The 17,089-nt window shown below is 43.5% G+C and overlaps 1 protein-coding gene across 1 annotated transcript in view; it reads right to left on the reverse strand.

Moving 5' to 3' along the window:
* PKHD1 (PKHD1 ciliary IPT domain containing fibrocystin/polyductin) overlaps positions 1–3,449 on the reverse strand; it is a 238,581-nt gene extending 235,132 nt beyond the window's left edge. The window contains exons 1-3 of the mRNA XM_064707121.1: positions 3,398–3,449; positions 2,274–2,351; positions 1,219–1,363 (exon numbers count right to left, since the gene is read on the reverse strand). Of these exons, the coding sequence (XP_064563191.1) occupies positions 1,219–1,363; positions 2,274–2,351; positions 3,398–3,449 (275 nt within the window). The remainder of the gene's footprint in view (positions 1–1,218; positions 1,364–2,273; positions 2,352–3,397) is intronic.
* Between the last annotated feature and the right edge of the window lie 13,640 nt (positions 3,450–17,089).

Genomic DNA, 17,089 nt, shown 5'->3' on the forward strand with positions numbered 1-17,089 from the left:
ACCACCTGTGTTAAAGCTATGACAGGACAGAAAGCAGGCAGCTCAAACTGCCCATCTGGTGCTTGGAACCATATTTATTTCCTGTTCTATTCATAACCTCCCTCTCTATCATCTTGGACAGGTCAAGGACACCAAAATCTGGTAGAGTCTCCTCCAAATTTTCTTGGGAGTTTTGCATTGGAGAGCTGGATGTCCACAAACCTCTGAAGGTCTGAGCCTGGACTGCCCAAGAAGCCTCACTGTGACCCTCAAGGTATCCTTGTGCTTCACGAATTTAAAACAAAAATCAATCAATCCAGGTTAGCAGGTACTCAATGAGGCCACAACATGAGGATTTGTGAAGGAATTTTGAATTTGAGGATTTCTGTCTTGTTTTAAGTAATGTGATTTATTTTTCTTATCTTCTACATAAGCAAGAAAGCTGAGGTCAACTCACATCTTGACCACATGGCTCAGAAGGTCACAAGACCTCTAGTAGCAAATATTTAATAACCAATAAAACACTATCAACAAGGATATTTATACTTTTAACCCAGTTCTTAAATATTTTGTCTTATAGACTTATACTACAGTGTAAGTTTTATTAGTCAATAATGTTATAACACAAAAATGTACTATATATATTACTATATACTATACTATATGTAGTACTACAGTACTACACTATATAGTATATGCAATATATATAGTATATATATACACTATACAGTATGTACTGTATAGTATATATATAAACACTATAGAGTATATACTTATAGTATATATACAGTATATGTATACATTATACATATATATAATATATATAGTGTATATATAGTATATATAAACTATACATACTATATATTCTATAGAGTGTATATATAGATATATATATATGTACTGTATATTCTGTATATAGTACTATATAGTATATAGTACTATACTCTAAAACTTTAAATTTTCCTCTACTTTAACTTAACATATCTCTGTTGTAAACTATAAATCCACATTCTCACTTCTAATACCTACATTTGGAAGCCTTATCCAAAGCCTCAGATCGAATCCTAATTCTAAACTTTGGCTTGCAGGCCCAAAGCTCTGCGAATTCCCTACATTTCAGATTCTGACACCATAGGAATTCTTTCAACTCCCAAACTTCTTGTGCAGACACTGAAGGAAAACGAGGATCCTGTTTCACAAAAGGCAAGGTCTCACCCACAGTGGAACTATGGATCATACCTTGTTCTGCACCTTATGGTGGGCAAATCCAAATACAGAGAAGAGACATCACATGGCAGCCTGGGCAGGTCTGGGTTCACCAGGGACACCTCCAGCTGGGATGCACTGGCTGGAGAGACAGATTCTACCTGGTGGGATGTTGAGCCTAAGCAATAAAATCAAACAGAGGAGCTCTGTGAGGACAGGATCACTCCCAGTCATACAACAAGCATTTTTGGAGGTACAACCCATCTCCTCTAGGAATAATGATCAGGCTCTTTAAAATCATGTTTGTGGATTTTCGTGTTGTGGTGATTTAACCCAGCTGTCAACTCAGCCCCACACTCACTCATTTTCCCCCCAAGGGCATGGGGAGAGGATTGGAAGGGTAAAAACCACATCCCCAAGTGCATTTCCCTGGTGACTCTACCCCCCCACTGGGCAGCCTGTGCCAGCAGATGACCATGCACAGCTGATCCAGAAACCAACTCTCTTCACAATGAATAAATATTCATCACAGTGCAAAATCAGACCCAGCTTTGTGCAGTTGGTTTGGGGCCAGAATGGACATGACATACAATTTTCTGAAATTTTTACTCAGATCTCGTGTTCATCATAAGAGTTTTAAAATGCTCCAGCATCACAGGACATATGAAGTGGGCAGATTTTTAGCTTTTCTTCAATAAAAGGGCAGGAGCAGGGAAGAAATTTCTAGCCCTACGTCTGAAAAAAAATAAAGTAAATATTTTGATTTCCATTGCTTAGAAATAAACCTTCAGGAATAGTTTATAAAGTCATCATCTCAAGCTGATTTCATGCTATGAGTGTTGTAGCCTATGGCTCTGTTGGATAGGGTTTGTCACTCCAACCACAAACCTCAGAAGGGAGCTGATTATCTCTTATTTTGGCATCCCTGGAAGTGTTCAAGATGAGGTTGGACAGGGCTTGGAGCAACCTAGGTTGATGGAAGGTGTTCCTGCCCATGGCACTGGGGTGGAATAAGATTATTTTAAAGATCCCTTTCAGTCCTTTATGTGATTCTATTTCAACGCATAATTCCTCAGTTTAAAGCTCACCATCCAGGGTGATGGTAATCCATGTTCCCCCAGCAATGCTCCCCTCCTGGGGCTTGACAAGGGATCCTGAAGCTGTCCCTGCAAAAACAAATCAGCTCCATCAGGCTGAAGGGAAATGCAAATATCTAAAAAACCTTATTCAGGATGAGACACGGTGACCTGAGAGCTGCCTTCCTGTGATCCCACCCTTCATCCCATTCCTCTTTCTCAACCATCCAAACTAATCATGTTTCCCTTCCTTTTCCCCCCACCACTCTCCCCTATTTACAGCTCCCCTCAGGGAGGTGTTGATGCCTTTAGGGCTTGGTGAACCAAGGTACAGCCTGAGCCTCCTGCCATCCCCAAGAATTAAAGATGATAAACATCATTTTTATTCCTTCATCTCTCAAAGAAATGTGTTTGCTGACTTCTGTGCACCCTACAAAACTTAAGGGTGCCTAAAAAAATATCCTTTTCCAGAGGGCCTGTCCAGCTATTTCCTTTTGAAGTCCTTAGGAAAGGCATTCATGCCTGGAAAAGAGCTCCTGCTTCATGATGTTATTCCCCTATAACCTGCTATGCCAGACCTTTCATAAAGACACCAAATTCCTCAGAAAATTTAGGATTTATTTTGGATACCCTCATTCTCTGGAGCTCAGAGATCAACCAGGCTTCCTTTTATGCACTGACCAGAATTTTCCAGAAGTCATTTCATCGTGATATCCACTTTCCTGATTAACATTTTAGGAGATTTCCAACTTCTTAGCTATATTTGGATGCCCTCTGATCAAACATCAGTATGGATCACCAAAGCCAAATACTGGACACTTTTTCATCATGAACCCTTAATATCAACATGCAGAGAGTGACATATTTATCATCAAGTAAACAAAAAACAATAGGTATGACATGAACTCAGGTAGGATACAGAGAATTAAAAATTAATCCAGAAATCTCCTCTATGGCTATGGAAATAATGCCATGGAAAACCAATAATAATGGTGGACAATGTCCAATGTGCTACAGTCAATATCCCATATTTTTCAACACCTTTTAGAGGTTCTTCTCCACAACTCACAGGCAGTCTGTGTCCAAACCCCACTGGATTTTGCAGGTGTGGTTGGAGACACCTCTCCATCACCCACCTGCCAAGAATATCAGCCCAGCACTCAGCAGGAATGTTCTCCAAAGGTTCATCTTGAACATTGGATGAGGAATTCACAAGAGTCTGGCTCCAGGCCCTTCCCTGTAACTTAAAAAAAAAAAAAATCTGTATTCATTTTTCTCACTGCAAATCTGTGGGAGCAATAGCTATGAACTCTTCTAATAATTTAAGAATTTAAACATTTGAGTACTTGCAGACCAGGTCTTACTTGCTGTCATAGCCAGAGATATCACACATTTCCCTTATAAAGTCCATGTCAGGAGCTGTTCTAACATTTAAAGATAGACTGACAACTTCTCCTGCCTTCACCCTCGGTACGGAAAAAGCATGGGTGCATTAATTTAGCCACATTTTTAAATCACAAAATGGTTTTGGTGGAAAGAGATCTTAAAGATGACCCAGTTCCAACCTCCTGCCATGGGCATGAACACCTTCCATCAGACCAGGTTGCTCCAAGCCCCATCCAACCTAGTTTTTACTGCTTATGGACCACAAGGCCCACTGTAACTACTTTCTATTTCTTGCTCATTTTAACACACTGCAAAGTGCACAGGGCAGAGTCCAGCACAAGTGAATGCTGAATTTTAATGCAGGTGCAGAAAACATTTGGATTTAATTTTGTTATTATTTTTAGGAGTCATTCTGGCTTTACTTACTTTATTCCATTTGTTCTTCCTCCATTCCTCTGATGAGTGAAGGGCAGGGGCTCTGATACCAGCACAAGAGCTCCATCCCTTTGGCACCAGCTCTGTCACAGGTTTCAGGCTGGGGTTGTGTCAGTCACTCTGCCCAGTGCTGAAACCCACCAGACAAGCTTCCCAAAAGGCTCAAATCCTGTCAAAGAGCTGTCCACTGAGGGTGCTTAATCATTAACCTAAGCTACTTGCTGCTATTAACTCTTTTGTTCCAAGACTTTTATAACAATGACAAAAAAACCCTGTGATTGTTCCTCCATTGGTACATGGTTAGGTCCTCCAATAGGAAGACAATTAATCCGTTTTATCCTCTTTTTTCCCCTCCTACAACATGACAACTGTTTCTTGATATGCCTATATTCAACCTGGGGCTGACTTTCACAGCAAGTGGACTTCAAGGTTCCCTTACATATTATTAATTTAATTTTTCCATGGTATTCCAAACAGCATCATCTGCTGGGAATTCTGCCCAGAGGGTGTTTAGATCCCTTCTCAGTTCTCAAGAAGCTTTAACCCTGCAGGTCTTTTTGCCTGTGGAAAAGAGGGTAGTGGACTTTCACAGTGTTATCATTCATGCCCTGGAGAGCCTTGGCTCCTGGGAAGATGCAATCCAGCCTCCCCCAGACACTGAATAACATCTCTACTCCCACCTCTGCTCTCCTCTCTTTGAAGCCCAGATGGATTTTGATGGAATCCCTCAAAGGTTGCTGAGCCCCTGCCCTGGTAATTGAAACCTTCATGGAAGTTTCCACTGAAATTTGCAGGAAGTTCCCAGACCCCTGCAGCATAACTGAGGTTTAATGAGTTACCACACACCAAACGGCAGCAGAATGTGCTCATGCTCTCACCTCAGCCCCACAGGGAGGTGGAACAGGCTTGCTCAGCCTCAATTCAGAGAATCAGTGGCACAAAGTCACGGGCAATCAACCCTCAGGGGAGCTCTGGAGCTCTGCCCAGCAGTGGAACCAGTCCTGCTTGGTTTATTCTTAGGCCAAGCCCCAGTGTCTCAGCCAATGGTTACAGGAACCTCATGTAAGTTAACTCCACCAGTGATCTACACTCAGTTTACTCATTAGCAGAATTACACTGGAAATGTGGTCAGAAGGAAGAGTAAACTCGAGGGAATTCTCAAACAAAAAACCATTGCTCAAGAAGAGGCTGTTCAAGGATGACAACTTGAAACCAACAAACAAAAGAGATGCTGGTAACAGGGTCCACTCACAGCCCCAAATAAAGGGATGGACGAGGTGCAACGTGACTTCAGGAAACCCCCTCAGAAACAAGAGCAGACAGGGCAGAGTGCTCAGCTACAACACAAGCCCATAATCCAGAAAAAAAGACAGGACCAGAGGGGGATTACAGAGCAGTATTTCCACAGCACAGCTCAGGGAGGGAGCACAGGGCCACAGATGAGGTTAAATCATGCTCTGGAACCATGGCCAGGCTGGTGAGGGTGGTCCCAGGTGAGGCTGATCAGGGCCATTATGGTTTATCGCTGCTCCCAACACACTCTGCCACTCAAACTCTCCAGGTTGTAGTCAGCAAAAACTATTACTATTGGTGTTAGCATCCATAGCACTTTGTGATCCAATCCTAAGGAAATATTATATCCAGGAAAAACTCAACCAAATGTCCAAGGTTTGCAGATCAGAAGGATACAAGGTCTCTGGTGTTGAGGTGACCCTGAGGTGTTAGAAAGTCTCTTTTTCCCAGCCCTGAGACGGAAGAAGACAGAATTCCTCAGCTCTGGTTCTCAAAGTTATTTATTTGCTCTTATCTAATACATTCTTTTTCTGACCTGCTGAGATCGGTCCAGCAGTTTGGGTAGTGGCACACTGACTGCTCTCAGGGCAGTGTTATCTTTTTGTACTAAAAACTACATGTAAATTATTTACAATAATTTTTCAATACCTATCACCTATGTTAGACAATTTGTCTCTACTCTAAACCAATCTGTAAGTGCCACCATCACAGCAGAAGATGGGGGGCAAGAAGAAGAAGGAGAAAGACAGAACATGCCCAGATTCCTCGATCTTGCCTCTTGAACCGCATTCTAAAAACCCCAAAATTCTACATTTTCACCCAGTGATAAATTCACTAACATTATATTCAAACCCTTGTGGCTTGTAACTCCTCACACAAAGTTGGTAATTGTTTCTATGGGTTAAAATCAAAGGCACAGGTGTTTGTGACTCCGAGCCAAGGTCTCTGAGCCCCCTATCAAGGTCTCGAGTCCTTCAGGGCAGCCAGAGGAATATCCTGGGTTCCAACAGGATTTGGCTGGGATGAGGAGGTCATTCTTTGCAGAAAGCCACAGATTAAGTACGGAAAACAATGCACAGGGAGCCCTACCCATGAAAGAGCTGAAACGTGAAAAGAAAGGGACACGGCAAGTCCAGAGGAGGCCACCAAGATGTTTGAAGGGATGGAGCAACTCTCCTGCAAGAAAAGGCTGAGATAATTTGGAGAATTCAACTTCTAAAAGAGAAGGTTTTGGGGTGACCTAATTGCACCCATCCAGTACCTGCAGGGAGCCTACAAAAAAGATGGACAGAAAAAATTTACAATGGCCTGGGGGGACAGGACAAGGGGGAAGGGTTTAAAATGACAGAGGGCAGGGTTAGATGGGATATTAGGAAGAAGATTTCTCTGTGAGGGTGGTGAGGCCCTGGCACAGGGTGCCCAAAGAAGCTGTGGCTTCTCTTGGATCCCTGGAAGTGTCCAAGGCCAGGCTGGACAGGGCTGGGAGAACCTGAGATAGTGGAAGGTGTCCCTGCCCATGGCAGAGGGTGGCACTGGATGAGCTTTAAAGTCCCTTCCATCCCAAATCATTCTGTGATTCTATGATTCTATGAAAAATATTGTCCATAATAACCAGAAACCCAGGCCTAGTATTCAGATCAGGAGAGGAATGGCCAAGGCACAGAGGAGCCTTGCTATAGGATATGTCAATACTTTGTCACCACAGGCTGATGCCCATTTTTAGGAACATTATCCACTAAAGAGGAAACCAGCACATTTTGATGAGCAAGTGCATGTTTGTATATATGTGCAAGCCATTTACTTCCTGCCAAAGAACAGTTCTGCTCAAAAACTTCACCCCTGGTTTTGTTTGTTTGGATTTACTCATTTAGGGGTTTAGATTTTGAGTAAATAAATGGAAATAGCCCTATGGACAGGCCCAGCATCCAGAATCCAAGAAATACTCCTGCAGTGAACCAGAAAGGAGGCAGAGCCAAGCAGGAAGGGTGAGCAGTGGCTTTTTGTCACTAGATGGAAGCATGGAGCCATCACAGACCTGTCTGACACTTGAAATACAACCCAGGAGAGGCCAGGCTGCCTCTGCTCGGCCTGACACAGGTCCAGGAGTGTTTTGAGTTAGTTCCCTGTGCTTGAGAAAAAGCCTAAGTTCAAACAGGCAGCACAGAAAGAGGAGATGTGGGATTTATTCCCAGCTCTTGCACTCACCAGAGCATGATTTGGGCTGGTGTGTGACACAGGGATGGCACTGCCCATGGGGCCTTTTTCAGAGGCAGCAGCATGGAAAGACTCAGTTTCTCCAGGACTTGGAGCATTTCTGGGATGGAGAAGCCTTGCAGGAGCCAGATGAGGGGTGCCCTTTTGCTCCCCTGTGATGGTGTTCACAGGGGTTCTTGGATGAGGGAAGAGACGAGGAGCTGACTCCATGTTTCAGAAGGCTTGATTTATTATTTTATGATATATATTACATTAGAACTATACTAAAAGAATAGAAGAAAAGGTTTCATCAGAAGGCTAGCTAAGAATAGAATAGCAAAGAATGATAACAAAGGCTTGTGGCTCGGCTTCCAGCTGGGCTGTGATTGGCCATTAATTAGAAACATCCAACATGGGCCAATCACAGATTCCCCTGTTCCATTCCACAGCAGCAGATAATCAATGTTTACATTTTGTTCCTGAGGCCTCTCAGCTTCTCAGGTGGAAAAATCCTAAGTAGAGGATTTTTCAAAGAAGATGTCTGCAACACTCCCCGCTCTGTCTCACAGCAGCCACCTCGCAACAGGAGCGTGGCAATTGTTGGACACCACATGGCACCTCCCAGAGGGACAGCTGACGGAGGGGATAATGTGGGATAAGGAGAGGTTTAACAATTCTGTCTGCAACCACTGCAATCCCCTCCTCCCTCCCAGCCCTGCTGGTGTATCCACCACCCCACAGCAAGGGCAGTGGCCTTCCCGGCCTCCTGCTTGCCGAAGTCAGGCCTTACCATGAGGAAATGAGGTGGAAATGCACAATTCCTGCATCTACCCCTGTAAAGAGAGAAAAATGCATCCCAGGGGAAAGCCAGACTGATAGAGCTCATTGTTGGAGCATAAAATGATAGAATCATAAAATCACAGAATGGTTTGTGTTGGGAGGGACCAAAAAGCTCATCTATATCAGCCTCCTGTCCTGGGCAGGGCTGTCACTCCCTAGATCAGGTTTCTAGGGGACTGATGCCACTTGGTGGCCAGCAGCATTGAGTTTCTCTGGATTTATCTTTGGATAAGCAGCTTCCCCTCCAATGCAGGGTGTGCCATGCTGGACACACAGTAAAGAAAAAGAGCTTAAAACTGCTTGAGCTTAGTGACAGTTCTGCCCCAGGGCTGTGATCCCTGCTTTCCAGACACAAGGAGAGATCTCTGCTTTCCAGCTTGGCATTACCATAGGATCACAGAATTGTTCAGGTTGGAAGGGACCTTAAAGCTCATCTCATTCCACCGCTTGCCAAGGGCAGGGACACCTTCCACTATCCCAGGTTGCTCCAAGCCCTGTCCAGCCTGGCCTTGGACACTTCCAGGGATCCAGGGGCAGCCTGTTCCAGGGCCTCACCACCCTCACAGGGAAGAATTCCCTCCCTCATATCTAATTTAAATATCTATCTTTCAGTGTGAAATCATTACCCTTCTCCTGGAAGGCTGGTTTACCAGCGGCCTGGAAGACTCCCACTGGCCATGCTGAGGTCTTACAGCTGCTCTTCTTTCTATTAATACTTCACTTTTTCTGTATTGACACCAACTTCCTAGCAACCAAGGTCACAGAGAAGGTGTTAAGAAGCTGGGCTGATTAATAATAAATCTTGGGGTTTGATGTCTTTTTTTTCCTGGGAAGCTCGTTAGACACTGGCGGGCTGGGTGCTGAGCTGGGATTTCCAAAGGAACCTAGGGGGGTTGGAAAACTTTCTCTGATCAAATTTCCCTTTGAATCCAAGTCTTCCTCCTGCTGGCCCTCAGAATCCAGCTGGGTGAGGCTACTGTCCATGGGGAGGTGAGCTGAGGCAGCCAGTGGTGCTAAGCAGGGATCTGAGTACTAGAAAGCCAATACAGCTTGTTCATGATCAATCCCGAATCAGAAGAAAGAGCCCCTGGCCAAGAATCCTAGAGTCACAGAATGATTTGGGTTGAACGGGATCCTAAAGATAACCTAGATCCAGCCACCTACCATGGGCAGGGACACCTTCCACTGTCTCTAAGCCCTATCCAGTCTGACTCTGAACACTTCTGGGGATGGGGAATTTGAAAATGTCTCCTGGTAGGAAAAGCATTCAGGCTTCTTCTCCCCTTTTTACTGTTCCTTTACAAAGGAAAAGAAAAGTATTTTCTTCCTTGGAAATCTTAAAATTCACATTAAGGAATTCTTAATGTGAATATTTTTAATATTCACATTATTAGGATTTTGAGATTTTAAAACCTTTTGTTACCACTACTTCTACTTACATTTGCAGCCTGTAAATGAACTGCCTGACTTACTTGGCTCACTTTTCTACCTTGATTTTTAAGAGAATCAACTCTTTCCTGTGAGAGGAAAAATGCTGGTGCTTCCAGGATCCTTCCACATCTTTACAGAGTCATTTTTCAGCAGGATAAAAACTCTGTTAAGCTTGTTCCCATAGCAACTCTTGCTGCATTTAAACAGGCACTGAACTTCTTCAAATTCTAAATTTATTGCCAGTGCAGCTGCTTTAATGACAGGTTTGAGACTTCTTTGGTTTCAAGGTTGGGTGTGTTTGTGCTCACATCTCCTGTGGGACGCAGAGGGGATGTGGGATCCCCCCAAACCCCTGCCCCTGGCAGATGCTGGACCCTGGGGATGTGTGGTGGTGTTTGCAGGGGTCCCAGGACGAGAGGAGAGATGAGAATCTTGTTTCATAAGGCTGATTTATTATTTTATATTTTATATTATTATATAGTTGTTAATTATATATTATAATATATAATATATAATATATAATATATAATATATAATATATAATATATAATATATAATATATAATATATAATATATAATTTAATATTATATACCTATTGTGCATATAAAATAATATAATATAATATAATATAATATAATATAATATAATATAAATACATTATATAAGATTATATTATATATTATATCTATTATATGTATATATATAATTATATATGATATATCTATATAATATAACATGGTGATTATATTATATTATATTATATTATATTATATTATATTATATTATATTATATTATATTATATTATATTATATTAAAGACATTATTTTACAATATATATTATATTAAAAGAAAATTATATACTAAAGCTATACTAAAGAAAGAGAAAGGATTTCATCAGAAAGCTTGCAAAGAAAGGAATGGAATGATATTAAAATCTTGTGACTAACCAGAGTCCCAGCACAGCTGGACCTGTGATTGGTCATCAAGTAGAAACAACTCACATGGACCAATCAAAAATGCACCTGTTGCATTCCACAGCAGCAGATAATTATTGTCTTTCTTTTACTCTGAGGCTTCTCAGCTTCTCAGGAGAAAAAATTCTAGCAAAAGTATTTTTCAAAAAATACTTGGCAGGGATGCACAAGGCAATTGGGCCAGGAGAAACCAGCATCTTGCAGGGGATTTGTCTGCTCAGCTTTGGTCTCCTCCCAGCCACACTGAGGATGCTCCCCTGCTCCCCTGGGGTCTGCAGGTCACATGGGATTGCCAGGAAAAACCAAGGCCAAGGCTGGCCAGACCCATCATAGAATCATTAAGATTGGAAAAGACATCCAAGGTCATCAAGTCCACCCTTTGATGAAATATTCCCATGCCCATGACTCAGCCATGCCATAAAGTGCCACATCTATTCATTTTTTGAATACTTCCAGGAATGGTGACTCCACCACTTCCCTGGGTAGCCACTTTTTCAGTGAAGAAATTTTTCCCTGATATCCAACTTGGCACCAATTAAGATCATTTCTCCTTGTCCTGTCGCTTGATACCTGGGAGAAAAGAGCAAACCCAAACTGGCTACACCCTCCTTTCAAATATAGAGAGCAATAAGGTCCCCCTGAGCCACCTTTTCTCCAGACTAAACACCCCCAGCACCTGCCAGGTACAGAAATACTCCTAAAGGGAAAAAACAGAGTCATAAAGGGAGAAAAAAACCAGCTTCAAATAAAGCACTATCTGCTTCTGCACTGTGAAAAACTTCCTGGTGTTGAGTTCTTTCCAGATATTTTCCTCTGCTGGGCTGCTCACAGACACATCCACACTTCCCATAGTTGTGATGGACCATCACTCCTCCAGTCTCTGTGTTACAGGGCTTTTTGTCACCCAAAAAAGGCTGCAGCTCTGCTGTGCTGGGCACTCTGGAGTGACACAGCACCAGGGAGTGTCCAACCCTAAAGCAGCTTTCAGTTTAAACAGGGGGAAAGGGACAAAATCCCAAGTGCCTGTGGGAAAAGCTGCCTGCTGCAGGTTTTGCAAGATAGGTGATAAAATCCCAAAGGAAACCTGCACAGGTTGGACCCTGGAGAGAAGGGCAAAACCAAGAGGTGTCATTTGGGCAGAAGAAATCTCTTGGGGAAGCCTGAGCAGGCACTGCTGTGGAGTGAACCTCAGCATTTGCTTAAACAAACAGCTGGTGGAGGATTGGGTTTCGGGATCAAGCTGCAACCCAGCACCTACTGAGCTTCATCCATCATTAGTCTTTCATTAGGAAACTTGTTCTTGGCCTGCTCCCCAGTTCTCAGAGAAGTGATTCAGGCAAATGCCAGCCCTGCTGTGCCCTGCAGCCTCTCTCCTTCCACCTCTGTAGCAAACTCCCACTTTCTTCTCATTTAAAAACTGAATTCCTTCCCTTCGAGGAGTTTTCACTGTGAGTGCTGCCACTGCCCCATCCCCTCCATCCATCCCTGCTCCCCATGCCTAAGCAGGAGGAACAGGTGGGACAGCTGACCCTGGTGAATGAAAGGAGAGCACAGTTTGGCTGCCCTCACCCCTTTCTCACAGCCTGTCCCTGCTGTCAGTGATCCCCCAGCCCCCAGGGAGGGGGGATTTGTGTGTATTAGTCACATGAAAGGAAAGACCCTGCAGCAGGCTGCTCCTGGGCTTTGCTTCACCTCCAGCAGAGGGGATGGCTTGCCACTGTATTCCTCAGGGCTGCACTCAAATGACACTTTTCTTTTTTCTTTTTTATTCTTTTCTTAACCAATTGACTTCTATGTAAGAAGAAGCCAATTGGTTAAAAAAGTGCCACAGCCCTGATTTAAAAAAGAAAAAAAAAAGGAAAGAAAAAAGTGCAAAAGAACAACTTACAATGATCCCAGCTGTGCAAAGCCAGACACTGGATATGAGATCTTTTTCCATTGTCAAATCCCTGGGGTGGGATTTGGTCTCGTTGGCCTGGTGTGCAGCTCCACAGCCTGTCATCACACAGAGGGCTCAAGCAGAGCATTAATAGTCTCTCTCTGCCCAAACTTTGTTAATCTGGTGTCACAGCAGACTCCCAGGTGGACCCTGCCAAGGTGGACTCACTGCTCAGGGAGTCACATCCCAGAGATATTATCCACTCAGGAGTAAAAACCAAAAATTCATGCAAGTCAGGTGGATGAACACCAAACCTGTCACTCCAGGAGAAAGCAATCAGAGAATCACAGAATGGTTTGTGTTGGAAGGGACCTGAAAAATCACCTAGTTCCAAACCCCTTGCCACAGGCAGTACCAGTTTGAGATAAATGTGGTGAGTTTCTATCACTTTTCTCCTCAGTGAAAGTGTAAGGGATGTTTCAGGGTTGTTGGGAGCCCCAGACAGGTTGATCACTGCTCAGCACATCTTCTATTCATTATTAGTGCTCTGAGTATTAGTTTATTTTCTCACTCAAAACAACTTCTTTCACACTTCCCTCTCTTTTCCTGATACTTTCTTTACCTGAATCCAGCAAGAAGTCACTTCCCACCCAGTCTTAAAAAACCACTTGAGTTGAACCACAGCAGAATGTTTTCACCCCAGCTTTTCAGTACTGACAGTGATCTGAATAATTGGTAATTATTACACCTCTAATTGAGATATCCTTGTGCCTGATGCTGCACAGACCCATCGACCCAGCAATGAAGAGAAAAACAGAAGCAGAGAGAAAAAGAGCCCATGGGTGGGATGAGGAAGAAAGCCTTGATCAGAACCTGCTCCATACATTTTAAGTCTAAATTAATGCTTTAATTCAGAATGGGTTTGCATGCATTAAAATGTGAGTTGGATGACTATTAAACCCCCAAACCCAAGATGATTCCCTTATTTAAGGGCAGGATGCCTGTTCAGCCCAGCCAGATGCATTTCACAGCCATTTCCAGCGCCGTGTGTGCAGAGGGGGAGGGAGGGCCATTAAAAATAAAAGTGCCAGTGTTCCAAATGCCAGCCCTGTGCCCACCTGTTCCTCTGTGAGCCCAATCGTGGCCACCTCTGACCCTGCTGTGGCTCTGAGGCACTGGGGAGGCTGCACCCCCATTCCCCACGGCAGCTGTGTAAACCTCAAGGGCAACAGCTGGGCACAAGAGAGGATGCCTGCAGCTCCTGTGTGGAGGGACAGCTAAGGGCATCTGAAAGGGCTCCAAATCACTGACCTGGCAGTGGGGACTCAATTTATTTAAGGCACACAAAGTTTGGCACTGCCCTCATTTGAACCCCCCACCCCGTCCATAATTCCAGCTCAATTAAGGCTCAAAGGTTCTCTCTGCAAGGTGTTAATTGGGTGATTGCCTGCCCAGGGGGACTGCAGGGTGGGATTTTGGGTTCAGGGTCTGCTCAGCTCTGCTGTGACCCCAAGGGCATCCTGAGGAACTCTTGGTTTTTTGTAGCTGCCAGGATGGGGATGGAGGAGAGGAAAATGATGAAGAAACTTCTCATCAGGGCTGGATGAAGCCTTGAAGTTACCTGGAAACTGCAGGAAGGATTTTTCCATCCTCTGGCAGCCAGGGACAATAAGTTTCACATCCTGACTTCAGAAAGACAAATCTGCACTGAGTGATGCATCCAGTGTGGATACCTGTGTGGATACCTGCAGGCTGTTTTCCAAAAGCCTAACATGGAATTGGACCTTGAGGAGATCTTCCTTAAGTTGCTTAATTGTGAAAACACCAGTGGGATGAGATTGAAACTCTACCCTAAGGCATCCCTTTTTTTTTTTTCATCCTGTCAAAATACATGTCAGAATTCAACAATCTTTCTTCAGGATTTTTTCTTCTGCCTTGAAGGCAGATGGATCTGTCAAAGAATCACAGAATGGTTGAAGTGACCAGTCACAGAATGGAAGCGACCTTAAAGTTCATCTACTTCCAATCCCCCTGCAATGGAAATACACCCCTGTACAGAGGAAAAGGCAGGAATTCTGTTCCTATTCTAACACCAATAAATTAGGATAGCTACAAGCTGGAACTCCATATTTGAGACTGAGTGTCCTTAAAAGATGGAATACCTGGAAGAGAGGTTCGCTTCCCAGCTCTGTTTCATGCTTAGTGGGCTCTGGGAAATTCACTTCTCATCTATCAGTAATGATAACAGCAGGAGTAACGTGAGATCAGTGGCATGCTGGACCCTCAGACAATGAATCTGCAAAGGTAATAAATAAATAAATTCAATATATAAATAAACAAATTCAATATATAAATAAACTCAACAACGGCCATTTCAGAGACTGCAAAGGTTCAGGGGACATTTTAAGATTTGTTGAATATTGGGTGCAAACCAGGCTTATTCTCACTCTTTTTTCTTGAGTTGGTTGTGTCCTACCACCCTTGCTGTTCTCCAGTTATGGTTGGAATGAAACTCCAGGGGATTGGACTGATGGTAGCTGTTGGCTTTCTCTGTATCAGCCCAAGGCTGAAGAGATTGACAACCTGACCTTCCCATCACCCGACCCAGAAAACACACCCAAAATCCAGCACAGACTTCAAGACTGGGTGTCTCCCAAGGGAAGAGCGATAAATTTCCATTTCCAGGAGATAAATATTCCAGGTTCAAACAACCTTTTCATTACACAGTCTACACCAACTTTCCGCCTCCCTTCCCCATCACCAGCTCTGCCAGGCCATGAGCAGGCACTAAAACCCCCTCCCAGCCCCATCCAAAGCCCCTCCAGCTCAATCAGCTGTCACAGGCCCCACATTCCTGCAGGACTCCCAGAAGTGGCAGCTCTGGACATCTGCTCTTTTCCACCCCCACAAATATGCAAGCAGGTGTGAGGCACCACCACTTGCCTTGTTCCTGGCCACTTTTACCCAGGCACTGGGAATGAGGGCATAGCCAGAGGGGCAGAGGGATCTCTTCCCCTCCATCCTCTTTGTGTCCCTCTGGGGAATGCATAGAAACATAAATCAACCTTCTTACTTGAACTGAATAATCTGGAAAAGATGAAATTTAAGTGTCTGAATATAATTCCTCTCTACCTCACTCTAACAGGAACTTTATACCAATGGTGACAAAACCCAACTCATTCCACCCCTGCCATGGGCAGGGACCTTCCACTATCCCAGGTTGCTCCAAACCCTGTCCAACCCGGCCTTGGACAATTCCAGGGATCCAGGGGCAGCCACAGCTTCTCTGGGCAATGAAATACCCAAAGAATACAGAAATAGAGACAGTACAGAAATTCCTTCCTATAGTGAGTTTATAGTTATCCAGCATATCCATGATTTTATGGATGACAATCAGCATGGATCTCTGTACAGAGTTGGGTTTATCTACATCCCAATGAAATTGAAAGTCATGAATAAAAATAAACTAAAAATGAAGCAAATGTAGATTGTGTAATTTATGCAGCTTATGCACTACAGGTAATTAACTGGACTTAAAAGAAAATTTTTATTCAGCACATTCAACTTTTCTGTTTTTGCTATTTTTCAGACAAGTAGAAAATAATATAATAAATATAATATAATATAATATAATATAATATAATATAATATAATATAATATAATATAATATAATATAATATAATATAATATAATATAATATAATATATAAAATAAAATAAAGGACTATCCATTCTGTACTGAAATTTTCACAAATGTGTTCCATGGGCCAAGGTTCTTGTTTTTGAGGCACAACCTCCTTTCTTTCCTTAAGGAATGGGGCAATACCTTATAGGAAATGCAGAGTTCATCTCATGCCTGCATGGGATCAAGTGAGGTCCCTGAGCCAAACTGCTGCTCTCAATATCCTTACAAGGTGTATCAGTGGCTCCAAACAGAAAAGGTCCATTTTTTACAGCTTCCACATGCCCAGTTTGTTCCCAGCTGCCATCCCCACATCCCTGTGAAACCTGGCACTGCCTGCAAGCACCAGCACATTCCAGTGACACCAAAGCCCTCTGTCAGCCTCAGTTTGCCTGGGACACTTCCAGGGATGGAGCAGCCACAGACTCTCTGGGAAAGCTGTGCCAGGACCTCACCAGCCTCACAGCCCAGAATTAATGGGATACCTGAGTGCCCCAGAGGGTCTCTTGGGTCCTCATCCCACCCTGGGAGAGGGAAATGCTCTCAAAATGTTGTTTATGATTGGGAAACTGAGGCAGGAGATGATGTGCCCAAGATCTTGGAAGAAGTTTATGGCACAGCAATTTTTTTTTTTTAAATCACACTTTCCCGTTCATCTGAAATAGTAAATTCAATATGACTGGCACAGCTGGCCATGAAGCCAGATGGCCCAC

Source organism: Zonotrichia leucophrys, chromosome 3 (assembly GCF_028769735.1).
Source record: "Zonotrichia leucophrys gambelii isolate GWCS_2022_RI chromosome 3, RI_Zleu_2.0, whole genome shotgun sequence".
In the NCBI taxonomy this organism is placed as follows: Eukaryota; Metazoa; Chordata; class Aves; order Passeriformes; family Passerellidae; genus Zonotrichia; species Zonotrichia leucophrys.